This window comes from Myripristis murdjan, chromosome 1 (assembly GCF_902150065.1).
Source record: "Myripristis murdjan chromosome 1, fMyrMur1.1, whole genome shotgun sequence".
Classification (NCBI taxonomy): domain Eukaryota; kingdom Metazoa; phylum Chordata; class Actinopteri; order Holocentriformes; family Holocentridae; genus Myripristis; species Myripristis murdjan.
The window spans coordinates 25,949,286-25,974,237 of record NC_043980.1 but is presented as its reverse complement, the minus strand read 5'-3'; the positions used below and the strand labels follow the sequence as shown (position 1 = coordinate 25,974,237).

General features: G+C 40.2%; 1 protein-coding gene across 3 annotated transcripts in view; it reads left to right on the top strand.

Moving 5' to 3' along the window:
- Positions 1-24,952, top strand: part of mad1l1 (mitotic arrest deficient 1 like 1) — a 68,072-nt gene that overhangs the window by 34,824 nt on the left and 8,296 nt on the right. For all 3 annotated transcript variants that reach the window (XM_030060987.1, XM_030060973.1, XM_030060981.1), the window contains 2 exons: positions 2,350-2,581; positions 13,846-14,039. In XM_030060987.1, coding sequence (XP_029916847.1) covers positions 2,350-2,581; positions 13,846-14,039 — 426 coding nt within the window. The remainder of the gene's footprint in view (positions 1-2,349; positions 2,582-13,845; positions 14,040-24,952) is intronic.

The window sequence follows — 24,952 nt, the reverse complement described above, 5'->3', positions numbered from 1 at the left end:
AGCGTAAGAGTGCGCTGTATATATGCATGTAAACACATGCATGAAACAGGCTGGCTGGACGCACTGTAATATTAAGCAGTTTGCTTACGACCACTTTGTGACTCCAGTAATTTGACGTCTTTTGTTGCTGCACCATGAGGTCAGCAACAATGTATAAACCCATATTGTAGTCCCCTCTGTCTCCTCTCATACACACAAACACAGACTATGTGAAAGGGCATGTAGAGACCGAGGTAAGTATTTGCATCCTGTAGATTGTTTACCTGTGTCTGAGAGCTGTAAGGTTTCAGGCTATTTATTTCAGTGGATTTTGTTTATTCACTTGATTACCTTATGTCATATGTTGTGCTGCCCTGACTCTGTTTCTGTCTTTGTTTAAAAGTAAAACAGAGGGCAAGGAAAAGACTGCGAATTTCATGTCTTTATTTCGATTCTATATATGGACAAGGCCAGCCAATTAAAAAAATGATTACGCTGTCTCTTGGCTCAGTCTGAAAGCAGCGTGCTTAAGTTGCAAAGAGAAAGAAATGTCTTTCTTTTTTCCTTTTCTTTTTTTGTGTAGTTGTTCTGTTGAAGCAGTCAATTAAAATTTTGTCCCTCAGCTCAGTTCAGGCATCCTAAAAGTAAAATATGAATTCCATGGCCAAATCATCCCAATTTTCTTTAGCATGACCTAATTTTAAAGGAGCATGCTTGAAAGAATTCCCAGTCTTTAACAGTGATGCAGCTGTTGGCTGCTTTTTAAGGACGTCTCTTTTTTCCCATGGTTTCCAGCGTATCTCTCTAGCACACTGTCTCTCTGTCACTGCTTTCTCACTCTTCCTCACACACACAGACTGAATGAGTGACGTGTCCATACCCAGATGTAGAACTTCAAAAGATCTCAGGAGGAAGAAAATAGGCCAGGAGTTCATTTTCCAGTGGCGTTTTTGCTGTTTAGTTGAAAATTGTTTGATATAAATACGCACATTCTGTGTTCCTCATTTCAGAGCGCTTACCCCTTCTGTACCTTTTAAATTATACAAAGCTTTATTTATAGGAGTGTCTTACATTCCCCCTCACCCGCTCCCATCCATGCTACTTCTCCCCTATGCTGAGGGCGATAATCCTCCATCCATCCATTGTTTTCACTCTGTTTACCAGTCTTTCCTCTGTCCTTAAGTGTTTCCCATCGTCCTATGCCTCTCTCCTCCTCTGCCTCTTGCTTTCCCCCGCGCCTGTAGTTTATTTGGCAACCGTCGCTTGGGGGCATATGGAATCTAATTTAGTCAGTAATCAAGAGCTCAGTGCGTGCGTGTGTGTGTGCGTGTGCGTGTGCGTGTGCGTGTGCGTGTGCGTGTGCGTGTGCGTGTGCGTGTGCGTGTGCGTGTGCGTGTGCGTGTGTGTGTGTGTGTGTGTGTGTGTGTGTGTGTGTGTGTGTGTGTGAGAGAGAGAGAGTGCGTCCCCTTATATTGACATTAAGCTAAGATGGACTCTCTTATTTTCCAAGACCTCAGAGTCTGGAGAAAACAAAAAAAAAAAAAAAGGAAATTGTGTTTTCAGGAAATAACATTGCCTTTTTTACCTCACGGTGGGTTTCTTATTCTACTGTCTTTTTTCTTTTTTTTTTTGTCTCTCCCATCAGTCTGATTATATGTTATGTATTTTGTGTTTGTAGGTTTCAGAGATGCACATCAAGAGGTGGATCTTGTTGGAGTTGTGTAAAAACATAACAGTGTTAGCAATATATTGTGATAAAGTCATGTTTTATTGTCTGTATTTATATTTTTTTGAAAGTTGATCAGTTCAATTACTTTGAATATTTATAATATAGACAAAATGTGTTACACTACACACTAGAGTATATGTTGAAGTTTAAAATCTATGAAATAAAAAGAATATAACATTGAATAGCATTAAATGAACAACAAATTTGTTGAAACTATTAATTAATTAATTGTTAGTATTTTGTGTGGGGAAATAAATACATTTTCATCTATCAACCCATTGCTGGGTTGAATGAGTGGTTAAAATTCACAAAACTACATTTGACTCCGACAGTAGTCAGGTTTTGTACATTTCAGTTTAATTTACTGTAGGTGTTTCTCCGGGTTTGTTTATATAATGTCATTGGTGCTGACATACTCAGTGATAACTCATGTCACACTCACTGTCTCAAAGAAGCCACTAATTGGAAGTAGTAAGTAGTCACAAGAATAGACATTTCATCTGGTAACTACCAATCAAAAGTCAGATCTCTGACGGCATCCTGCCCTTTGGCCTTAATGGCTGCATGATAAACTAAGACAAATTAATACTTGTCATTTTTAAGACCATTATATCCTCATTCTCTCGCTGTTTATGTTTCAGGGAGACTATGATCCAGTCAAGACCCAAGTCCTCCACTTCAAGATGAACCCCACCAGTGTTGCTAAGCAACAGCGCCAGCAGGAAGTGGAGTCTCTTCGGGAGGAAGTGATTCGTTTGAGGGAACATCTGCGCTCCTTGCAGGACGGAGGCGCACTGGTTCATGCACAAGATGACTCCAGCATGCCTGGCTCAAGCCTCTGCCTCAGTTTACCACCATCACAGGAGGTGCTGGGTATGATATACACACACACACACACACACATACACACACACACACACACACACACACACACACACACAATTTAGAGGGCCCAACTCATTTATAATTAGGTCATATTAATTTGGTCATTTGTTCATACTACGCTCATAACATATGCATCAGGGATGGATGATTGCATTGACCTTTCCATTGTCTATCACATCGCTGATCCAATTAATTTTTGGAAGAGCTGGTATAACGGCTGAGATTAGATGGCGTGACAAATTCCTCTGTCTTCTTTCTGTGTATGGAATGACTAAATGTTTCCTAATACACATTCCAAAAGTACAAAATAGCACAAGTACCAGGGTGGGAATTACACAATTTTAGGGGCAAGGCCATTTGGCCCTTGGTGTTGCCACTTTTTTTAGGGCATTAAGGCCACATGCCAGGGCACCAAGGCCATTGAGTAAAATGCATGGACTTGTAACCTATGCTATGAATAAACATCATGAATTCATACAATTAAAGAAATGAATCTGCTTCTGCAGGTACTGTCTGTGGAAAATCCTACAGGTACTGTCCGTGGTGCTGAATCTTCTGAGGCATTTCATTCTCTTTATTATAGAAATTAAAGCTCCATAAAATTCACAGAGGATCTTGTTCAGCTCTTCTTTACTTACAGCTGAGAAATCAGCTGTAAGTAAAGAAGTTTGCCCGGTGTTTTTCAGGTAGTCTTGTAGACATTTGATGGCCCACGATGTTGACCCGGCTGTACTGGCTTAATTTCTTGACCTTTCCAGCTGATCCAGCTCTTCACTCAATTTGTCTCTTGTCTTCCTCATTCAGCCATTTATCCAAACTTAGGTCGCCAAAGAAATCAAAATTGACAACAAAACGGTCCATTATGCAGGCTAACACAGTTGACAGCGGCTTTTGATGCGGGTTTCAGTGAAACTTTTCGTGTTGCCATGGAAACCACACAGACTCGGGCGATAAGATATAGGTGGAGTAGCCTAATATTTTCAGTGATGAGGTGTTTTTCATTTGAGCACAGCTGGCCGTGCTGTCATGCTAATTTGAGCACATTCTAAACGTCTGATTGACCAATCAGATTGCTCGGTCAGATCTATGTGTTGTATAATGGTTGCGCGCGCATGCAAAACATTGCTTTGCTTCAAAGCCACCAACATGAGCAGAAATTCAATTCATTTTGGGTCGGGATTCACTTTTTTTCCCCTCGAGATTTTCTGGCATCCATGATAACCTTGAGAAATTGACTGCTTGGGGCACACCAACCAAATTGGCCGTGAGGGGTACAATTATTTTCACGGCACTACGGCCAGAGTGAGGGGCAACGACGTCCATGGCCGCTGTGGCTGTGGTATAATTCCCACCCTGACAAGTACATAGAACAAGTACAGTCATATTACATACTGCCTTGACCATGGACAGGATTTTTTGAGTGCTGTTAGTAAGATCCAGCTAAGTCACCCAGCTCACAAAAATACCAGTCAGTCTGAACAACCTGGACAACCTGTTACACTAAACTGAAAGCTGTCCTTTTAGGCAGTAACTGTTAGTGAGATAAATTTAAATAATTTCACTGTGCAAGCAAGTTATTTTGACAGATATTGCGATATGAATCACAGTTGTTGTAGGGATGATCTTTTTTGCATCAGAATTTTCTTTTTCACTGAAAAAAATTAAATAATAATCATAATAGCCATCTAAAGGAAAATCTAAAAAAAACCTGCTTTTTTTAGTTAGTGTTTTTGTAGTTGTAGCTAGTTGACATCTCTAGATGATCCCAACAGTCTTACTTTGTCATCAAAAGGTTTAAAGACAGCAATGACATCACCTCAGCTATCTGGTTGACAGCACAGGTGGTGTGGTGGCAGAGGTGATATAGGCAGTTGTGTAGGCTGATCTCTCGCAGTGAGTGAGGGCCCTCCATGCATGAGTTCCCACCCCCTCTATGAGCTATGGCTGCATAATTCCTTGACCAGGCTCTCTGTATGGCTTGACATGTGAAAGCTCTGTATGAACACATGGATGCTTATGATGACTGTGTGCCTGGAAACTCAACAATGCTAACCCGACAATACTGTGGGTGGTGGGGGATAACATAATAGCGGTTTCAGTTCGTCCGGCCAGCCAGTCCCCAAGGAAAGTGTGTCTGTGTAACTGTGATGCTGCCTATGTTGTTGTAAATTTCAGGTAGTACGTGACCTCACCTGCAGTAATGATATGTGCCCATGGCCAGTCATTTGAGGCAGGGTCACTTCATTGTGACTCTGTGCACAGGGGCAGACTGACAATTCAGCACAACCAAAGGCACACAGCCAGCACTGGTATCCCTGTAATAGGTGATAGAGCTTGCAGACTTGCCTAGGGGGACCAACAATGCCATAGCCGCCACTGTGTCAGCATGCTAGTCGTGCTCCATGATGTAGTCATCCATCACACCAAGTCGGACTCTCACAATTGAAAATATTTAATTAAAGTTAACAACAGTTCAGATCGGGACGTCTGTGGGCTAATTTATTTTCCAACAACCATTGCATCTCTCTTGCTGTTTCTTTATCTGTCTGTCTGTTTTCTTTCTCTTCATTTTTTATGTCATCCCTCAACACTCGGTCTCTCTGTCCTGCCTTCACTTAGTCTTTGTTGTTTTACCCTTACTCCTTTTAGTTTTGTCGGAGAGTTCCTAATCTTCCTTTTCTTCTTTATTTCTCTGTGAAATATGAAATGGTAAAATTCAACTTCTTGCAAGCATTCTCCATTAATAGTATAACAGATAATGTTGACCCTCTAGATACTCATCTGTGATGTCTGTTTATATTGGTATAATAATAATATACTTATTTAATATAATATATACATTTATAGAGCACCTCTCTTAACAAGGTTATGTGTTTTGCTATTAAATGAGAAAAACAGTATTAACATCAATTACATGTAGCAAATAAATAAAAGAATAAAACAAATCTCAAAGCAGGGAGCATAAGGGTAATCGATTGAAAGAAATCAAACATTCATATAGCAGAAATTGAAGTCCCACACAGCATGAATATATGAAAAGGCCTTATAGAATATAAGGAAGAATTTAAAAAGGAGATGCTAAGCTAAACAGAAAATCCCCACATAACATTAAGATGTTAAAAGGGGCTTTTCATAAAAAGATTTTTAAAAGATTTAAAAGAAGACACTGAGCTGGCTAACCCAGTTCCTTCAGTCATTCTATTCCAAAGTCAAACTTCAGCACCATTAAAGGATCTCAAGTTATGCACTGGGGCATATTACACTAGGAGCTCAGAAATATACCTATGAACCAGACCATGTAAAGGCTTGAATGTTATCTAAAACCTTAAAGTCTAAAATTGAGAGATAGCCATTGAAGGACAATGGAAACCAGTGTGATATGTTTGCATTGTTTTGAACAACTAATAAACCTTAATAATAAATACCAACAACAACCCAGATTATAAGAATTTCAGTAATCTAATATGAAAGTAACAAAAGCAAGCAAGCAACAATTATGAGTCAATATCAGTATAGAGTGCCATTGAGACTTCCCAATGTCACGCAAAAAAAGATGAGATTTTCCACTGAACTCCATATCCATTGTATAAAGTAGACCTTAAGCTGTTAGAAATGCATGTTGGTCAAGCCCCTGCACCTTTTATAAATTGACTGCAAGCATAGAAAGTACAAGTGAATTACAAAATGTGTCCACCCTGTCATGGGACAATTTCTAAATAGAGTAAATATGTTCTAATCATATATTGATTACAAAATGTACATTTTCAGAAAGGTATTTGGTCCCTCGTTCAGGAATATATTAGTTTCTGGAAAACATACACTACTCACAAAAAGTTAGGGATATTTGGCTTTTGGGTGAAATTTATGGAAAATGTAAAATGTTCACGCTACAGTGATATTATATCATGAAAGTAGGGCATTTAAGTAGAAGCATACACTGGTGATTTCCTCATCTCAAACAATTTATTGAAACAAAAGCCAACAACAGTGGTGGATATACCACAACAAAAAATGTCAGTGTCAATAACTTGTCATGTGCCCTTGAGCATCAATTACAGCTTGACAACGACGCCTCATGCTGTTCACAAGTCGACTTATTGTCTGCTGAGGCATGGCATCCCACTCTTCTTGAAGGGCGGCCCTCAGGACATTGAGGTTCTGGGGTACAGAGCTCCGAGCCTCTACACGGTGACTCAGCGGATCCCATAGGTTTTCTATGGGATGCAGGTCTGAGAAAGTGCAGGCCACTCCATTTGAGGTACCCCAGTCTCCAGCAGCCGTTCCCTAATGATACGACCTCGATGACCTGGAGCATCAAATGTGAATTTTGCCGTTAAACTCCTTGTTACAGAACAGCAACTTGTGCAAAAAGTACTGAAACACTGAACAGTTGGACATGTGCATTCAAAAGTTTACAGAAGGTCACATTAAGTTCACCTGTAAAGGTTATAATGCATTTTAGGTTCATCCTGAAATTTCACCTGAAAGCCGAATATCCCTAACTTTTTGTGAGTAGTGTATCTCAAAAATACAGAAATTATGGAAAAATATGTTTGTATATGTAAAATCTGTGAAAGTTGTACTTTCTTTTCTGAATAAACTCTATAAATAAAGGTATCTGGTCAGACTTTGAAATAATACTGTTTGGCCCTAATCTCTTCAGAGCAAAATCACACAAAAGGTTTTGATAACTTGTGAAAATAATTATTTATTCACATAAAACATGAAGATGACAGGGTGGACAATGACATGACGGGGTGGACCTTGGCATGACAGGGTGGACAATAGTGAAGTGCCTCACATACTGTATATTTAAAGGAAACAATGTTATGGTTTTGTCAACAAATATTTTTTGTTAAAACATGACTTTTTTCACCTACTGTATTTTGAATTGTGCACAGGTAGGCTACATTTGGAAATGACACTCAACAACAGCAAAAATAAATAAATAAAACCTTCAACTAGAGGAACAAACAAGATTGATATAAACAAAACAAAAACATGTTGGTCCCTAAATGTAGGCCTACCACAAAAAGTATAAACATAGGTATCCTTTCAAATGATTTCTTTCTCTGCATATGTTTTGTGCTCCACTTGACTTCTGGAACACTGAAAAACTTATAAAACTGTAACTATAAAATTAGACTTGATGACGGGGTGGACAATGACAGGGAGGACGTTTCTGGCTGAAGTTTGCATTTAATGAGCACATTTTGGGCCATTAGCTAGAAACACGTATCAGTTAGGAAGGTGACTGTGTATAGTTTAACAAACATATTTTGAATTTCTGTAAAGCATTTATATAGATTCATATTTTGCAATGACAGGGGTGTCACATTAAGATTGAACACATTCAAGTTCAATCATAAAATGATGAAAATGTCAAAATATAAATGTTGATATGTACTCTCTCTGCAGGAGCTATTCTTCACTCCATTTGTAAAAGACAAAGCAGTGGTAGTGATGTCACTGATTACAGCAGGTGGTTTCTTATAGTGGCAGTAACCATCTAATGACGGGGTGGACAGCAAATCCAGGGACACATCCAAAATATTTATTATTATTATGAAATTAGACCATAAATGATCCAATTGACTCATTTTATTCAAGTACTTGATGAGAGCAACAAGAGCATGTAAAAGGTTTGTACATTGTATATCATTTATCTACTTATTACACTCAGTGAAGTTAGTAGAGAGGAGTTTGGGACTAGGGATGGCGAAAATGGAAAATTTTCTTGGTCGACCACCGGGCCTCATTAATCGGTTTATTTCGGTTAACCGAGAATATTATTTGATTGTCTGTAAACCTTAAAAGAATAACCGCAACAAACAACAGTTTCAGACATTTTTTAAAGTTTCTGAATATCATAAGCGGTCACAGAGAAATCGTTATGTAAAGTAGGCATGCCGAATCCTGTCGGTGCCGACATCGCCGGGTTAAATAACATACTCCTGTGTTTGGTTCTATCATAACAAAACGCCAACATTTGTAATAACGTTAGGTCACTAAACCATCCCAAACCAACCGGTAAATCAAACTGTCAGTGGTTTACTCGCTCTGATGTTTACATTCAACGTCCGCGAGATCTCTTTTTCTTCACGCCCTTTCTATGCTTTCTGGCACACTCAACTCGCGAGACCTCCTTAGAAGTGAATGTCTCGCGAGCATATGCTCGCGAGGGGCAGGTGTGTCGCGTGCACACTGGGTAATGTAGTATAGCCAAATCGCAAGGAGAGAAATAGAACAAGACGGTTCTATGAGCTCACGAGAAATCCCAGTACGCTGTAAAAACTACAGGCTACACTACAGGCTAAAACTGAGAAGTGCTGGTACTCTGTACCGGTGCGTACCAGCCCACTTAAAGCATCATAATTCTGTTCGAAGTGAACAAACGCATGTCACATTCCAGGCTGACTCAACTTCTTTTTAACCGACAAGATTATTCGGTTAAAGTTTAAACGGTCAACAACCGGTCAAACGGCCACCGGTTAGCATCCCTATTTGGGACATGGCAAAATCACATGCATCTAATCATAGAACATTTTTTTTTAAAATATGAAAAACACCCTTTTAAAGATGTACCTCTGTACCAATGTGTGTTTCAATGTTTGGCCATTTATAATAAACCCTCAGAGTTTTGTTATTTTGCAAATTTTTCATGAAAAGTGAGTGATTTCTGCCCGGGACACCAAATGGTACCCTATATTGATATTGACTCATATTTAGATCATCATTGGAAAGACACTTATTTTCGTAATGTTTCACACCTGGAAAAAACAGAGTTAAACAGTATTTAGACATTAAAACACAGGTCTGAATCAAATAGCACACCCAGGTTTTTAGCCACTGGTTTCGTATTAGTGGGTAGGCTTTGAAGTTTATACTTTTAGACTAAAGGGCATATTTCATATCAAATAATATCAAATAACTCAATCTCTGATTTGTCAGCATTTAATTGAAGAAAGTTTGAGTATTGTCTTAAGTGTGAGATACAGCTGGGTATCATCAGCATAACAGTGAAATTGGATATGTTCACGAATAACATGCCCCAGGGAGAGCTTATACGTTGAAAACAGCAATGGGTCTGAGACTTCCAATTATGGAACACCACATGTAAGATGAATAGATAACGGAGGCCATTTCCCACATTTTTTATATGTAGTAACATAGCAATTCAAGAGCAGCACAACTAAGACTCACCCATTTTTACTCAAAAATGTTATGAGTTGTGAGGCCACTTTTTCTAGACCTTACACAAAATGCTAAATTTGAAATGGGCCAAAAATTTTCAGCCATGGCCTGGTTTCTTTTATAGGGGATGGATAAAGGCATATTTGAAAGAAGAAAAGGTGACTATGGAATTATTTATGATTGATAGAATAACTGGACCAACCGCTGCATGTGCCATCATTTAAAAGAAGAATAATATCCAGATTTTTTGGGGGCATTTTTGCTTTATATGATGGCAACAGTAGAGAGCAACAGGAAAGGCAGGCAAGACAGAGAGGATGACATACAGCAAATGGCCCTCTGATTCGAACCCGGGAGTAGTAAAGAGTCAGAATTGATAATTAGTACATGCTCTACCAAGTATCCTACTGAGGTGCCCAGTAAGGTCTAGCATTTGGAAATGTAAGATTTGTAGAAGCCCATTGCAAGGGCTCTCTTTCAAAAGGAAATTAAAATTGCAAGAATAAAGGAAAAAAAAATGTCTTTTGCCATTATTAAATCAGAGGCTGACAATACAAAAAAAAGCAGTTAGTACTTTGCTAATTGGATGGTCATTGCAGCACTCATACATTAGCTGTATATTGGCTATTTTTTCAATAAAAATGATTACAGCTGTTTACAACTGTTTTTTTTTTTTTTTCCGCATCATCATACAAGAAATTCCTCCAAGCAAAACAGACAGAGCAGTATCGCACTTGATTTTGCATAACGTGTAGGTGGGTAAATGTGAGTTTCTGCCCTCCTGTCTTGTTAAAAACAAAAATCATGTTCAGCGTTGTCTGTTTTTTTCCTCGCTGCTTCTGTTGAACAGATACACATGGAACTTGAGGAAATGGTATAGAGTGAGAATGAGTTCGCAAAAAAGTATTAAACCTATGAATGAGCTGTAGTATTATCAGAGTATAAATAACCAGCTCCCTCAAAGTGGACTTTTTGGACAGATTTAAGAGAGTGTGCCTGGACCCAGAGGGATCAATTAATGGCAAAAGTCAGAAACCACTACTTCCCTCAAAACCTAACAGTGGCTTTAAAATGTTGCCTAGTAATAAACAGACTCTCTTTTATGTTTCCTACTGGGATAGCATCACAGTTTAGGAGACGGGTGCTGTTGTGATTGTAGCGTTTGCTTTCTTCATCTTGTCATTTCTTGATTCGAGCCCGGATGGAAAGCAAACTGACACATCTCTGTTATGATGATGACCCACGCAGTTTTCAAAACAAGACCAAGGTGGCTTAGGGCTGTGTCCACTGCTCGGTCACATCCAGATGAACCTTGATACTTGCAGTTGTTATGTTGTTGTACATTAGTTAGGTTGTGTGTGTGCTCAGCATTGTAATGATTTTTCCTATCCTTGTTTGACATATCTGGCAACCACTGCAACTTTAAGACTCAGAAGTGCATTCCAATTGGAGCACTTTGTTCAGCTCCATTCAGGTTTCTAGACCATCACCTCTTGGCTACAGCTAGATGGGATTTCAAGCTTGTTAGTCGTCAGTGAAAATAATCTTATCCCCTCAGTACTTTGATTTACTGACTGAACACACACTGGCATGTTTGCATGTGTATGTGCACATATTTGTTTTTGCAAGTATATACACACTGGTGTTTATGTACATGTCATTTTGTGTGTGTTACGGTATATTTAATTAGTGTGTACTTCAGGCTGTCAGTGGTGAATTAATAGCCATTTTGGGGGCATTTTAATAGCTGTCATATAGTGGCATTTTTTGTCACAGTCCCTAGCTCTGGAAACAGTTATCAGCGCTGATTGACTGGCACTCCTAGAGGAGCCCAGTCACCTAGAGGACAGACCGTCACATGCACACTGACACTTCATCTTATACTTACTAACCATCAACTTTGTAAGGAATGTGAGAAAATAATGGAATAGGTTAAGCCAAAAAAAAGCATGCATCACTATAGACAAAAAAGAATGATTGTTGGAAATTATTATTATTAACAGTATTTGGGATGAGTCATGATTTTTGAATTTTCGAATAGTCATTAAATTGTAAAAATTGACATACTTTATGCAACTATTGTCTTGTTTCAAAAATATGTTTTCCCTTGTTTTTACTGTTTTTACTGGCGCCTGGTAGTAATGGTTTACTACCACTAGAAGGTGGCAGTAATTCACCTAAAAGCGTTTGTCAACTGCCATTAAACAACAAAAGAAGAAGTAGAATTAGTTACTACCAGGTGTTAGGGTTAGGGTTAACGTGTGTGGCAAACCGCAAAGTGAAAAAAGTATATTTGTGTTTGAGCAGTGTTTATGTTTTTTATGGTTGAATCTTCCTGTAAGGATTTGAACAGGATGACCACTACCTCAAATTTACACTATGATATAAAAAGAAAATACAGTCACACTTTATTTGGACTGCCCAATGTTCATATACAGCTTTGTTTCAGTTGTGTCAGTGTAACTTCATGTCAGCCTGTCCAATGTATCAATTTTGTATAAACAGGCTACCAGTTAATTTATTAGCTTTGTAGCATTAAGATGACAGTAAGTTAATACAAAGTTGATTTTGAGTGTGAGCATTAAGATGACAGTAAGTTAATACAAAGTTGATTTTGAGTCGAATATTTACATAAGACGGTCCAAATAAAGTGTTTCCGAACTTAGTGCTGTTGAAAAGGGAGTGCAGACTCCCTTTTCAATGTTTTGTGGACTTGTGAGAGGGTATTTGTAGAGCATTGACCCAATACTGTAAGGTTTCTGGTTTCTGGTACAAACATCCATCAAATTGAAGTTTTATATTTCCATAATCTCTACACTCCTAGATAGAGTAGCTTATTTCAATGACACACTCAGCTCTGCCTCTGGGTTAGAGTGTCCTAAAAGCTCAAATTGTGATTATTGTGCTCTGCACTGATGGGAACTACATTTTAGTTTGTGGACACAGGTCACCCTCCCTTACGCTAGTATCTGACATTGTGGACAAGCCTTTTTGTGGCACAGCTTCTTGGAGTCTTGCTGAGAAAAGTCTTAGTGCATTTTGTCAGCAACACTGTGGAAACATCTGTCTTGTGTGTGGATGTCTCTCAGTTCCCCTCAGCCCCCTTTGTCCTGCTCCATAGAGGGATTACATCATACTCATGCACAGGCACACACACTCACGTGTGAGCCCTTTTTAACTTTTTGTGCAATGAAAATAAATAATTCCCTCCATAATGAATCATTTTTGCTCAGACAAACTCATTTCTCAACCCTCTCAAATCAAGTCTTCAAATTAAAGTAATTATTGCAAATTGATTTTCAACAAATTAAACTCAAGCCCCCATCCTGCTTCTCCTCTCCATGATTTTCTGTTCTCCCGGCTCAGAGATACAACTCAGTGCTTTAGTCACCATTATACTCTGTATAATGTTTTGTAGACGCTAAGTAAGTGGATGGAGAGTGCTGGAGGAAGTGTATATTTGATATGAAGCCGTCCATCTATGCTGCATGAGGTTGAGACCATTAGTGAGTTGAGTGTGCCTCTTGAAATGACTTTCAGCCTTGCACGTGCATAACGAGAACAGTGTTATAGCGTCAACTGCCAGCTAGGGCTCCTCGATAAATAAATAACATAAAAAACATAGATGGAGTTAATTTTTTTTAAATTGATGCAAAAAAACAAAAAAAACAAACAACAAAAAAAAAAAAAAAAAAAAAAAAACCCAGCTGGCTCATAAAATCAAGACTTTGACTATGCATGTTACCATGTGGGGAAACAAAGCTGCTGCACAGTCTGTCAAACAAGCCCCAATTCACTCATCTGCACAGAACGTGCATGAAGTGAATCAAACGTACAAATCAGCTGTGATCACACCCGCAAAGATTCTATCAGTTGGTAGTCACACTTTGTGAAAAAACAGAAAAAGTCTAGATTAAAATTGTGAAAAGTTTGAAAAAAATAGAGATTTAATTTTGTTGCCCAGATCACTCACCCCTATTGCCAGTCCTTTCTAATGTTTCAGAGCATTCAGTGTATTTTTGAGTGATGTATTTTTTTCAATGTTGTATATTTTGCAGACTTACGTAAGCAGATGGAGAGCTCTGAGCTGAGGAACCAGAGGCTTAAGGAAGTGTTTCAGAGGAAGATCCAGGAGTTCCGCACCGTCTGCTATGTCCTGACCGGCTACCAGATCGATATCACCACCGAGAACCAGTACAGACTGACCTCCGTCTATGCAGAGCACATGGATGACTCCCTGCTCTTCAAAAAGGTACACCCAAAAAAACGCACACAACTTACTGGGAAGAGACATGCTTGGAGGTGGGGATGAGACAGAGGTGTGGAATGAAGTTGCTATACGTGCATATCTCTTTAACATGGAAGTGGGAAGTTCAAAGAGAGGAAGATGTGAAGCACTGTCAACATCAAAACTCCCATGGGCTATGACATCTGTGCGAGAGCTGATATGTGTCTCAGTGAGCTCTCTTTTGAAAGCATCAGGAAGTGGCGGATTTGACCTTGCGAGGAGTATAAGTAGCTCCCACATCCGTGTTTTTGCACCATTAGGCCACGTCATCATATTGTGTCTGACTCAGCCACAAAATGAGATGAACACTGTGCACCCAGAGACTCTCCTATGCCAAGTATATTGAATGTGTGAACGTGTGTATTGTAAGTAGAAGAATGGAGCTCCGAGCGTGTGTGTGTGTGTGTTTGTGTGTAGGCAAGAGAGGGAGAGTGATGGCTTGGCGATGTCAGAGGGCTGGGCTGCATTAATCGATCTCCCCTCCCCATACACTCATTGAGTGGGCTAAATAAATATTGTATGTGTGTGCGTGTGTGTGCGTGTCAGCTGTTGAGCATATCTTTATGGTGCTTTGTAGTGAAAGCATCCTCTCTTATGTTATCTTCCCACTCACTTCCTTGTTGCTCCCTCCTTCCCTGGCTTCTTCTCTCTCTTATTTCTCATCTTTCCTGCAACAGTATCGCTCTCTCTCTCTCTCTGTCTCTGTCTCGCTCTCTGATCTGAGCGTGTAGAAGTAGCTAATCACTGTGTTGTTACTCTGTGATATGATAGGGACCCTCTAGCTAGAACAGAAACCGTGGAGAATCTATACTGGCAAGGTAGAAGGCAGCTTTATTATCTTAGTATGGTAATTATAGTGGTCAAACACAAGTTTAATTATGACTGTTCTTTACTGCCTTGCTCAAAGGACTCAAATTCTTATGGAGGGGCGAATGACATTGGAACAGGAATGGGGAGAAAAAACGAGTTGCAAAGTGCGTGTGCGTATTTTTTTTCTTCCTGGTGTGTCCAATCTGCTCCACCGAGCCCACCTGCGACCCTGCCAGAAGAGATAATTCACTGTCAATATTTATTAACCTCAGACTGGATACACACACACGCGCACATACACACACACACACAATCGAAATGCCCTCATAGTGCACACTGTCACACTCAAATGCAGACGTACTCACTCCAATCTCGGCACTCTCCGTCACACCACACTTCACCACACACATGCCCTCCCTCCCCTGTTGTGCGCACATGCATACTGATACATAAAGACACACACACAGACACACACACACACACACAACTACACAACAGATGCTAACACCTCCAGTATTAGTATTCAGGGTGTTCTCCACTGTCTGAGTGTGTATGACACACACGCCTGGTGACCTAGGGGAGCAGAGAGGCCTGTACTACTAATGGAATACGACACACACACGCACACACATAAAGGAACGCAGACACACACACACACACACACACATACACACAAAGGAATGTAATACACATAACATGCTTGTTTTGTGCATGTGTGTTTGGGTATAAAGTGGACTAATTGTAGGATGAGGCGAGAGTAAGTGGAGTGAAAAGGGGGGATTTTGGACAGGAAGTATAGAAGTCTTTACAAATAGGATTCTAATGTTATTCACCTCAGCAACAGGGTTGCCAGATAATCCTGCTAATATCCCCCTCCAGCAGAAGCACCCAAATCCCCCTCCTATGGTGTAAGCTGTTTAACCTGCCACTGTCACATTCTCTCCCTCTCTCTCTCCCTCACTCACACACTCGCGCTCTCCCTCACACTCTCTCCGTCGCTCTCTTCCCTCACGCACTCTCATTAATTCTCTGCGATTCCCGCTGTTTCAGTTTCTTCACCCTTTTCTTCTTCTCCATTTATTTTTTCAACCTTTCAACCTTGCCATAATTTGGTTAGAGAAAAACTTAAAGTAAAACTGTCAAGAAGAGGCACCTCTGCCTCTCTGTATCCATCTGTCTCTTTCACTCAGTCAGTCAGTGCTGCTACTACTGCGAGGATCTCAACAGGGGCGGCTTGGAGACTCAGTGATGGTCGTAATTATGACTACAAGAAATATTTCGTTTATTCAAGCATTGCCAGACTAACTTGGCACACATGCAGTAATTTTAAACTGTTTTTTTGCAGTTTTATCTCTAAAATGATTCATCATAGTCATTTTGATTTTGTAGTTTTGAAAAAATAAGTAGTGGATTAGTAGATGAGAAATTGATTATGTAAACAAAGTCTGGGTTAGATGATCAAAATAATAGTTTGTTTGTGATATTGGGTGTTTTATAGGGAGGATTTCCTGTCACAGTGAGCAGGTCTTTTATAAGGTTGCTGGGGATGGGATCGAGAACACATATGGTTGGTTTGGAGCTAGTGACAGTTTGGGACAGAGTTTGAATGAACAGGATCAAACTGAAAAAAGGCAGCTGATGGTTTGGTTATCAGTATGAGGGAGAAGTAGAGAGTTTTTCGGGATCAGAGGAGAGGGACACAGCCTCAGCGGTAATATCCTTCTTGATGAGCTCAGTCTTTTCTGTGAAAGACTGTAACACTGACCTGCACTGCATACTGATGGCCCACCTGAAGGCACATCCAGAGCTACAGTATTCTAAATTATACAGTTAAAATTATGAAATGTCAAGATCACAAACATTTGGACATTTTTTTGTGATGTGTTTTATCCCTCATTTTATGCTGCATGTCTGCATTTTGAGTGTTTTTTTAAGTTTCATTGATATGTTAACCCTGTTTACTGGTCAAACTCAAAATACACTTGTTATACAGCTTTGACTGTATTATATGTCTTAGTTTCAAATGCATTTGAAGTGTTGAGGAACCCTTGTGGTTTTTTTCGTCGCTCCAGGTTGCTATTTCAGATCTAACAGTGTAGTCAGAGTCTAGGGTCTATGTGTGACTGGTTGTTAACATGCAGTCTTCAGAGTGTCAGGAGATCAAAAGAGGCAAACTCTGAAACGGACTGTAACATGTGTGGCCCTTCCTTATATGTCGCAAACGAGAGTGAGTATGGTGCAGAGAAGATTCAGTCATACTGTTGCTACTTTATGTGCATATTCTGTGCTGACAGATGTTGAAATGAGGGTAATGTCAAGATGAGGCTTTTGAAATGGAAACGCAAAAGTATGCATAGACTCTGTTTAAGTGTATTAATTTGAGCATGCGTGCATATTTTTAGCTCACCCCTAGGTGAGAGGTCTGATTGGCATCAGTGATTAGGTATTTATGATGCTCTGCTCATCAACAAGATAAACACCTTTGCTCTGTGTGAGAGAGACTGATTTGAACATTTTCTTCCTGAAGTTTCAAAACATTAGCATTTGCACATTTAAAGGTTCAGATAAACACTCTACGAAGTCAACAAAGTCAGTCTGTCATTTGTTATCATTAGAATAACTATAATGTACACCAACTTGACTGCAGCGTAGAGACATACTGGCCACATGCTGAATTGTCTCAGACCATGACAGCATGTTTGTTGCTTTTTAATTACAGTTTCCACTTTTCACTGTGCATATAATGTGTCTAAAAATGGTAAGTTTGAACAGAACTCTGGCTATAGCCGTGTAGTTTCTCAAATGAAACATCACAGTCTGCAGATAAATTAAATGGGCATGAAACAGACCTATGAGTTTGTGCTCATTCAGTTTGTGTTTTTTATTTGTCAGTGGGAAACCTAAAAGCAAATTTAGTTGAACTAGAGTTTTAACAGTTAAAAATGGAGGCACATTGCAGGCAAATACCAGTCCTATCAGTTATCTGTTTCTGTAACTAATCTCCCAAAGCAGACCCACTGCTGGGCTTACATACCGCTGCTATTGATTAAATGATTAACAAATAAACAAACACGCACGCACAGAGTTGTGCTCGCCACAGCAGTGCCGTACAACTTCTAGCCTAGATGTTCTGCATCGACAGTTTCGTTTTTTTCCTTCTCTCACTTTCCCCTCGCTCTCTCTCACTCTCCATCCCCTTTTTGACTTTCTCCCCCCTCTCTTTCCTCCTTAATGAAAAGAGGAGATAGAATCTCAGGGCCAGCTCATTAAAACATACTCTCAATTAACTGTCAACCCTCTCACCAGAGAGAAATAGAGGGAAGGAAAAGAATGTAGGGAGGCAGGGTGAGGGAGATGGAGGGCATTGAGGAGGTGGAGGAGAAAGCTAAAACATGGCAATGGTAGGGCTGAAATAGTGTGTTTTGTGAAAGCAAAAGCGGTAGTGTGTCTGTGTGTGTTTGACAGAGTGGAAGAAGGGAGAGGAGAGTTAATAAAGTACAGTGCATGTCGAGTCATAATGACCTGTCTTTCTTTTATCAGCCACTTGGGAATGATTAACAGCATGCAAATACAGCACACAGCACTAAAAGTGTGTTTGCCTGCAAGCGTGTGTGACAGTGTAAGCCATTATTGCTTGAATGGTGGAGTCATTTGTTTTTTAGTTTTTGCAGAACTTGCGTTCAGAATAAGCTGAGCTGAGTTACAAGAGGAGAAAAGGAGTTTCATGGAAGCAACAGTTTCTTTAGTTTGAGAATGATGAATCAGATTTATTGTAATGTTTATCAGAAGTTTCAGATTGAAGTGCATTGAGGTGGCTCACTTTCCAACAATTACGCTCACTCAGTGCCCACAACAAGAGCCAGCAACACTTCACCTGTATGCCTGCAAAATAAGCAGCTGACAGCCCTTAACCTGATGGATGAATAAACAGACTTACCAGAAGGGATGTTCCACTCCAGCTTTTTGTCTCAGCTAACAATCAAGTTCAAATTTATTTAGAGCCCTTAGTCACTGCTACAGTCTCCAAGGGCTTTACAGGCCCACAGACAAAAAAACAAACCAGGTTATTCAGTCCTGGATATCTCCAGAGTACTGATCAGGTGTTTTTTTGTTTTTTTATATATATAATTTTATTTTTCAAAACCGCCTCTTGCAAAGTCAGGCTCAGTTCAACCCAGCGTTAAACTCTGTAGTGACATGTAGCAGTCATTCAAAATCCAAATGTGACAGTCACCTTTTTGAACCTGTTTCATAGAAAATGAATGAGCCAGAGGCCACATCTCCTACCATCTGTCAAACCATTAGCCATCATGCCATTATCTAGCTTGTTTTCTGCTAAATTAGGGATAGATTAACAAGGGCTGAGTATTGGCAAAGATCTCATGACACAATAATTATGATGCTGCATAGGCCACGACATAATTTCTGTCATGATACCTTGCTGTACAGAGCAGACTGAAAATGAAAAAAAATAAAAATCACAATGTACTGCCTAACATCTGAAAGTATAAAATCCAGGTGTAAAATGGTGTACTACAAGTTGTTTGTAATTATTTTATCCCTTTGGCACAGCTCTAAGCTCAAGATAGTAAACCACAGTATTATCAAAGTAAATAATAACCTTTAAATTCGGAATAACCCATGAATTCTGACCTGTACAATTGAATACTGAATACTGGAGGCAAGGATTCACACCAAAATAAACTGAATGAATTTTACAACTCAAGTGCTTTTTATCATCAAGTATAATATAAAGCACAAATGTTAGCAAGTTGACATACCAGGTTGAAATTCTTGGTCAGGTACTTGACATCAAGTAGGTGTCAGAAAAGCCATTGCTTAGCCTGTGTTTGTGAATTGAACTGTGTTTGTATTGTTGTTTTTGTGTATTTGTGCTCCTTTAATCATTCCATCTTCAATCCCCTCAAAATTACAGGTCTTGTTTTATTACAGGGAGTACAGATGTATTGTACAACCTGCAATCCTTTCATATTGTATTCAATCCTTTCACATTGTCTTCAGTCAACTTGCAGTTCTCTGTACACACACACACACACACACACACACACACACACACACACACACACACACACACACACACACACACACACACACACACACACATGAAAATGAAAGGCATAGCTCATCCGGTGCTGAAATATTTTGGGAAGAGAAAGAAAGAGCTTGGCTGGGCTGAATTTCACTTTACTCACTGACTGAAACAAAACACTCAGTGATGTATTGCTGATCGCGATGAAGATAAACATGAGCATAGCACTAATAAACAGTAAACACAAAGGCTGATGGGAATACAAGAATGAATAAATTAACTGCTGTTTTCACTGGATATGACTTTTTGTACTTAAACCTTCAGAGAGAAATCTGAGAGTGAAAATCCCAGAGAAAGAGGAGAAGAACAGAGAATGTTGACTCTAATCTCTCCTGACAGTTTCCTGTCCTGCTTGCCCTCAGGGTGTGTGTGGGTGTGGGAGTGTGTGTGTGAGCGCGCGTGTGTGTTTGTGTGCCTGTGTGCGTTTATGTGCGCGCACTGGTGTCAGTGTCACTGTCTCCAGTGCTCGATGTTTGTAACATATGTCTGCTGTCTCCGTGGTAACCTGATATATCAGAACCACCCATAAGTCCATCTCTGTTCGTGAATTGGACCGTGCCGGCTCATTCACAGACAAACAGAGGTGAGAACCGCATCCAGAGCTGTCACTGTAACCTGGCATTTACCACCAGCTCAGTCAGGTGATTGTGTTCCGACTTCACAGTTTAGTTGGTAAAAATCTGCCTTCCGTACGGTGACGTATTTTTCAGTGAAACTGGGTAGACAGACAGGACATTTTGGGAGGAATTTGATTTTCATGTTGAAAAGAGGGCATGGAGCCCTTTGTAGAAGATTGACAGGTGGATGGATGGATGGATGGATGGACAGGTGGAAAACAAATACAATATAAAGAAATTGATTTCTTTGGCATATATTGTTTAATAGATGCACATTATGACCAGGGATGTGATATAAAAGGGTTTAAATGCATTTTTCAGTTCATCTTGACTTAAAGCCAGATTCCAGTTTCTGGCTTGATGCATGTTGGTTGGGTTACGTTCAGATAAGCATGAATAAGTTAAGATGTAAAGTTTCCACATAGGTTTCTCCTCAAGTTTCAAGGAAAAATAAGAGCTGCATTGGTTTAGGCTGTGATCTCATAGGGTGTGCTTTTTTTTTCCCTGCTCAAACTGGTGTGCTTGTAAACACAGAGCAAGAGCATGCTGAGCATAAGGAGCGTGATGTTATTCTTAGTCTTTGCATTCAGTCTAGCTAATAGGAATTGTGTTGTTGAAAATGTAAGTAAGCGAGAGAAAGCTGTTGATCACTGTACATGTGCCTAAAGTGGATTAATAGTTTTTTTCTATTCTAAGGATGCAGTTAAAATTAACCCACACCCACACCGAGAACATGTATGTCTCTCCGAATGCTATTACGTACAGCCACATCCAAAACACAAGGTGGAGACCCAGGAGGAGGAGACCCAGGGCTTCCGTGGTAAAACCATTTCAAACAGCTTAAAAAAGGATACAGCCGAGTTGAATGGCACCTCCTATGCAGCAAATATTTTCTGTGCAGTTGTTCTGCCGCAAAAGGGTCATCTATCTTGCTCCTTTAAGTATTTGAGTTTGCAACTTCCTACCAAGATCCAGTAGTAATCTCCCAATAAACCACTTTATCTGACCACCTAAACCCACACTTAGACACACAGACGGGGTTTACGGTTCAAGTCTGAGGTGTGATTTTCCCCTCAGACCTTAGAAGCTTTTGGGAAGTGGTACTTCATGCAGTGCTTCTAAGGCTCAGAAGATTAAGTTGCTCAAGAAAAGGAAGAGAGAAGGCCGTTTAAGAAGGGCGGTTTCAAGCTTTTTTTTTTTTTTTCATACTGACCTTGAAAACCAACGGTTTTACAACATGCCTTAATTTCATGTATTTAACAGTTCAGACTGGAAAGCTTCTAGGATCCGGGTTGGCACACCACCATACACATAATGTAACCTCCTTTGTTATGAATGTGGTTATTGTGCGTATATGGTGATTTGTTGTTCACACCTACACAGAACAATAGCACAATATTTGAAGTATGGAATTAAAACTGCTGCTTAATTATATTATTTTCAGTAGCATTTCTGCCTCGTCCCCATCTCTTTCTCACCCTCTCCCTCTCTCTCTCTCTCTCTCTCTCTTTTTCGCTCCCTCTTTCTCACTCACTCTATCACTAACTCAGTCTGTCTTCCTCTGTCTTGCATCCACCTCCTGACTGCCTGCAGAAAAATGCCAAAATCTGCATTTAAATTGAAAGCAGTTCATCTGCATATTTCTGATTATTCAATTAATTTGCCTCTTGTTTTTTTTTTTTTTTTTTTTTCCTCAGCCAATCAGAAGCTATGCTGATTGTTTATTGTTGTTCATGCTGCTGCTGCTTGTGGTGGTGATGGTGTGACGGTGCTATGTGTGAAGGGGTGGGGGTAGAGACGGGTGAAGGTGGGATCGGGAAAACGGTGTAAATGAAAGTTGGTTGAAATTTAATGCATCTTACAACATATTGAGATGAATTGGAGAGAGAGCTAAGTAGCACAGAGAGGAGAGTGAGACACGGGCAGAAAGATTGAGAGAGACAGAGAGAGAGAGGTCTCCTCATTAGCAGTAGATGCTGGAGACAGAGGTCAACTGGTCTGTGAACTGCCTGTCACCACCTCAATATAGAGCCATCTGTCACATACAGGCATGCACACTCAGTCGTTTGTTTCCGGTTTCTGCCTTTCGTGGATTTTTGTCTTAGGGGCGTGGGTGTGCACCTTCGCTGTGACCCTGTCTGCACCGGGAGAGGAGCACGATTGTCATTCAGGGAGCATGCAGCTCCTTTGTTGGGGGAGGTTACCACAAAACCCCACCCTGCATCTCAAGCCACGAAGTATCGATTTCCTTTAATTGGATAGACAAAAGAAAAGAAGGGATGAATGAGGTAACACTCCTCTCTATTGTTGAGGTGTGTCCTTCCTAAATTTTGTGTGCCAGTTGCTCTTAGATCCTTGTCCCTGATCTTGGTGAAAGTTTTCTCCTGGCTTTTCCTGTTTCCTTGCTGTATCGGTTATTCCTGTCTCGGAGAGAAACCTTTGATACTGATATTTACCTTCACCCCATCCCTGTGTTTTACCGCATCTCTCCCCCACTGCTGCATGAGGAAAACGCACTTGTTTTCAAACATAAACAGAACCTTGTTGTTCTCATAAAGGTCAGATATTGTTTAAAACACTTTTTAGGGAATCGTGAATATGCAAATAAACATTGATAAGGTCAGGATTTGAATAAAGCGGACTTGAAAAAAACCTCCCCTGACCTTTTATTAAAGTCACTTGAATTTTTCACCACACAGAGAAATGTGAGAATAAAACCAACAGGTATTTGTGACAGTGTACCCCGCTTTCAGTACCACTGGAACGTTCGTCCAAATTGATGCTGTTGCCATGGTAACACTTCAGCTTTCTGACTCTCATGCACCAAATCAACACTGATTTCCATGACAACATTACAAAACGTTCTGTGGCAGCCATTGTAAGGGAATCAGTCAAATGAGCATTCCAGAGTGCAGATTTGACTGGGAATGACCGTTCTGTCAATGTCTACGCCACGTGTGGCCTTGTGGGTCAGGGACAATAAGATACCTATCTCACCCTGTTCATAATGATCAAAAAAGAACCACCACTTGTGTTACTTTCGGCAGGCAGGAGGGACATATGCAGACTTGCTGTATTTTTGTGTGGTTCTCCCTTTAAAGCTGGCTGTAATGAGATCGCATTTTAGATGATATAATCATTTTCAAAACACATGACTGATGAAGTGCACAGGGATTCGCTGAAATACACCAGGGGTAGGCTTAAGGCCTTATGGGATGTATTTTTTGTTAGTAGCCTCCACGGGGATCGCTAAAACATTTCTAAATGATGAGTGATGATCTGAGTGAGGGGAGTGACATTGAGGCCATGCACAGCAGTTGCTTGAGGATGAAAATAACAATGAATTTGAAGATTCAGACCCAGATTGAGAAATAAGATGTGACTGCTGACCTGTTAGCCAAGGCTCAATGGGTAAGAGACATGTTGGAGGAGGAGGAGGATGACGATGACGACAACGACTGGAAAACAGGAAACTTTGCCACAAGAGCCAGTATTGGCATGAGCCAGGGGTAAATGTTGACTATCATGGCATGTTACCCTGCGACCAGAGCTACACGGCTCACTATGCCTTACCTTTACAGCAAGCTTCCCCACTCTAGTGCCTGTAACAAGTTCTGTCCCTCAGTGTGAATGCGGTCCAACATGGCAAATGAGCCTCGCTTACCTGCATGTGAGCAAAACTGTCTGTCTAGGGGGTTTGGTGAGTTACTCACAGATTCTCTCTAAGTTTAACTTTGTGGAGTCTTGACCAGATGCTTCGTGCTCTGGTGCAGGCTTCAGGGCGTCCCCTTTCGCCTCACATTGGGCTCTGAGCTTGGCTACCTCAGACGTTGTTGTGGTTCCTTAGTTCAGTTTTAACGTAAAGGTGCAAGTTAAAACAAAAGAAACGTGCAAAGTGGGGTGTGCATGAAAATCCATAACCTGTCTCCAAAGTTTAAACTTGTGTAGTGGAGTCCTGGTGCAGCTTCCATGCCACACCACCAACATTGCCACTACTTGACATGCTTTCTTGTGTTTTTGTGGCCTCCTCCAGGTGCGCAGAGTTGGTCCACTAACTCGGAGTTAAACCAGCCCCCCCAGCTTTCCTAGCTCCACCCCTAACTCCACACGTTCCACTAACACATTTACAACAATTTAATGTGTATCGTAACATGTCAGTATAAAAGAATTAGATTACAAATGATTTAATACGCTAAAACTTGCTTTTTATTTTAATTTATAATTCATTTAAGATACCAGGTAGGATTTAGTGTGTTATCTTTAGATTCCAGAGATAACATGCAGATATTTTGTTATTTTTACCCATCGATTGGTTGAAGAGTTGGTTGAATTTGACTCTA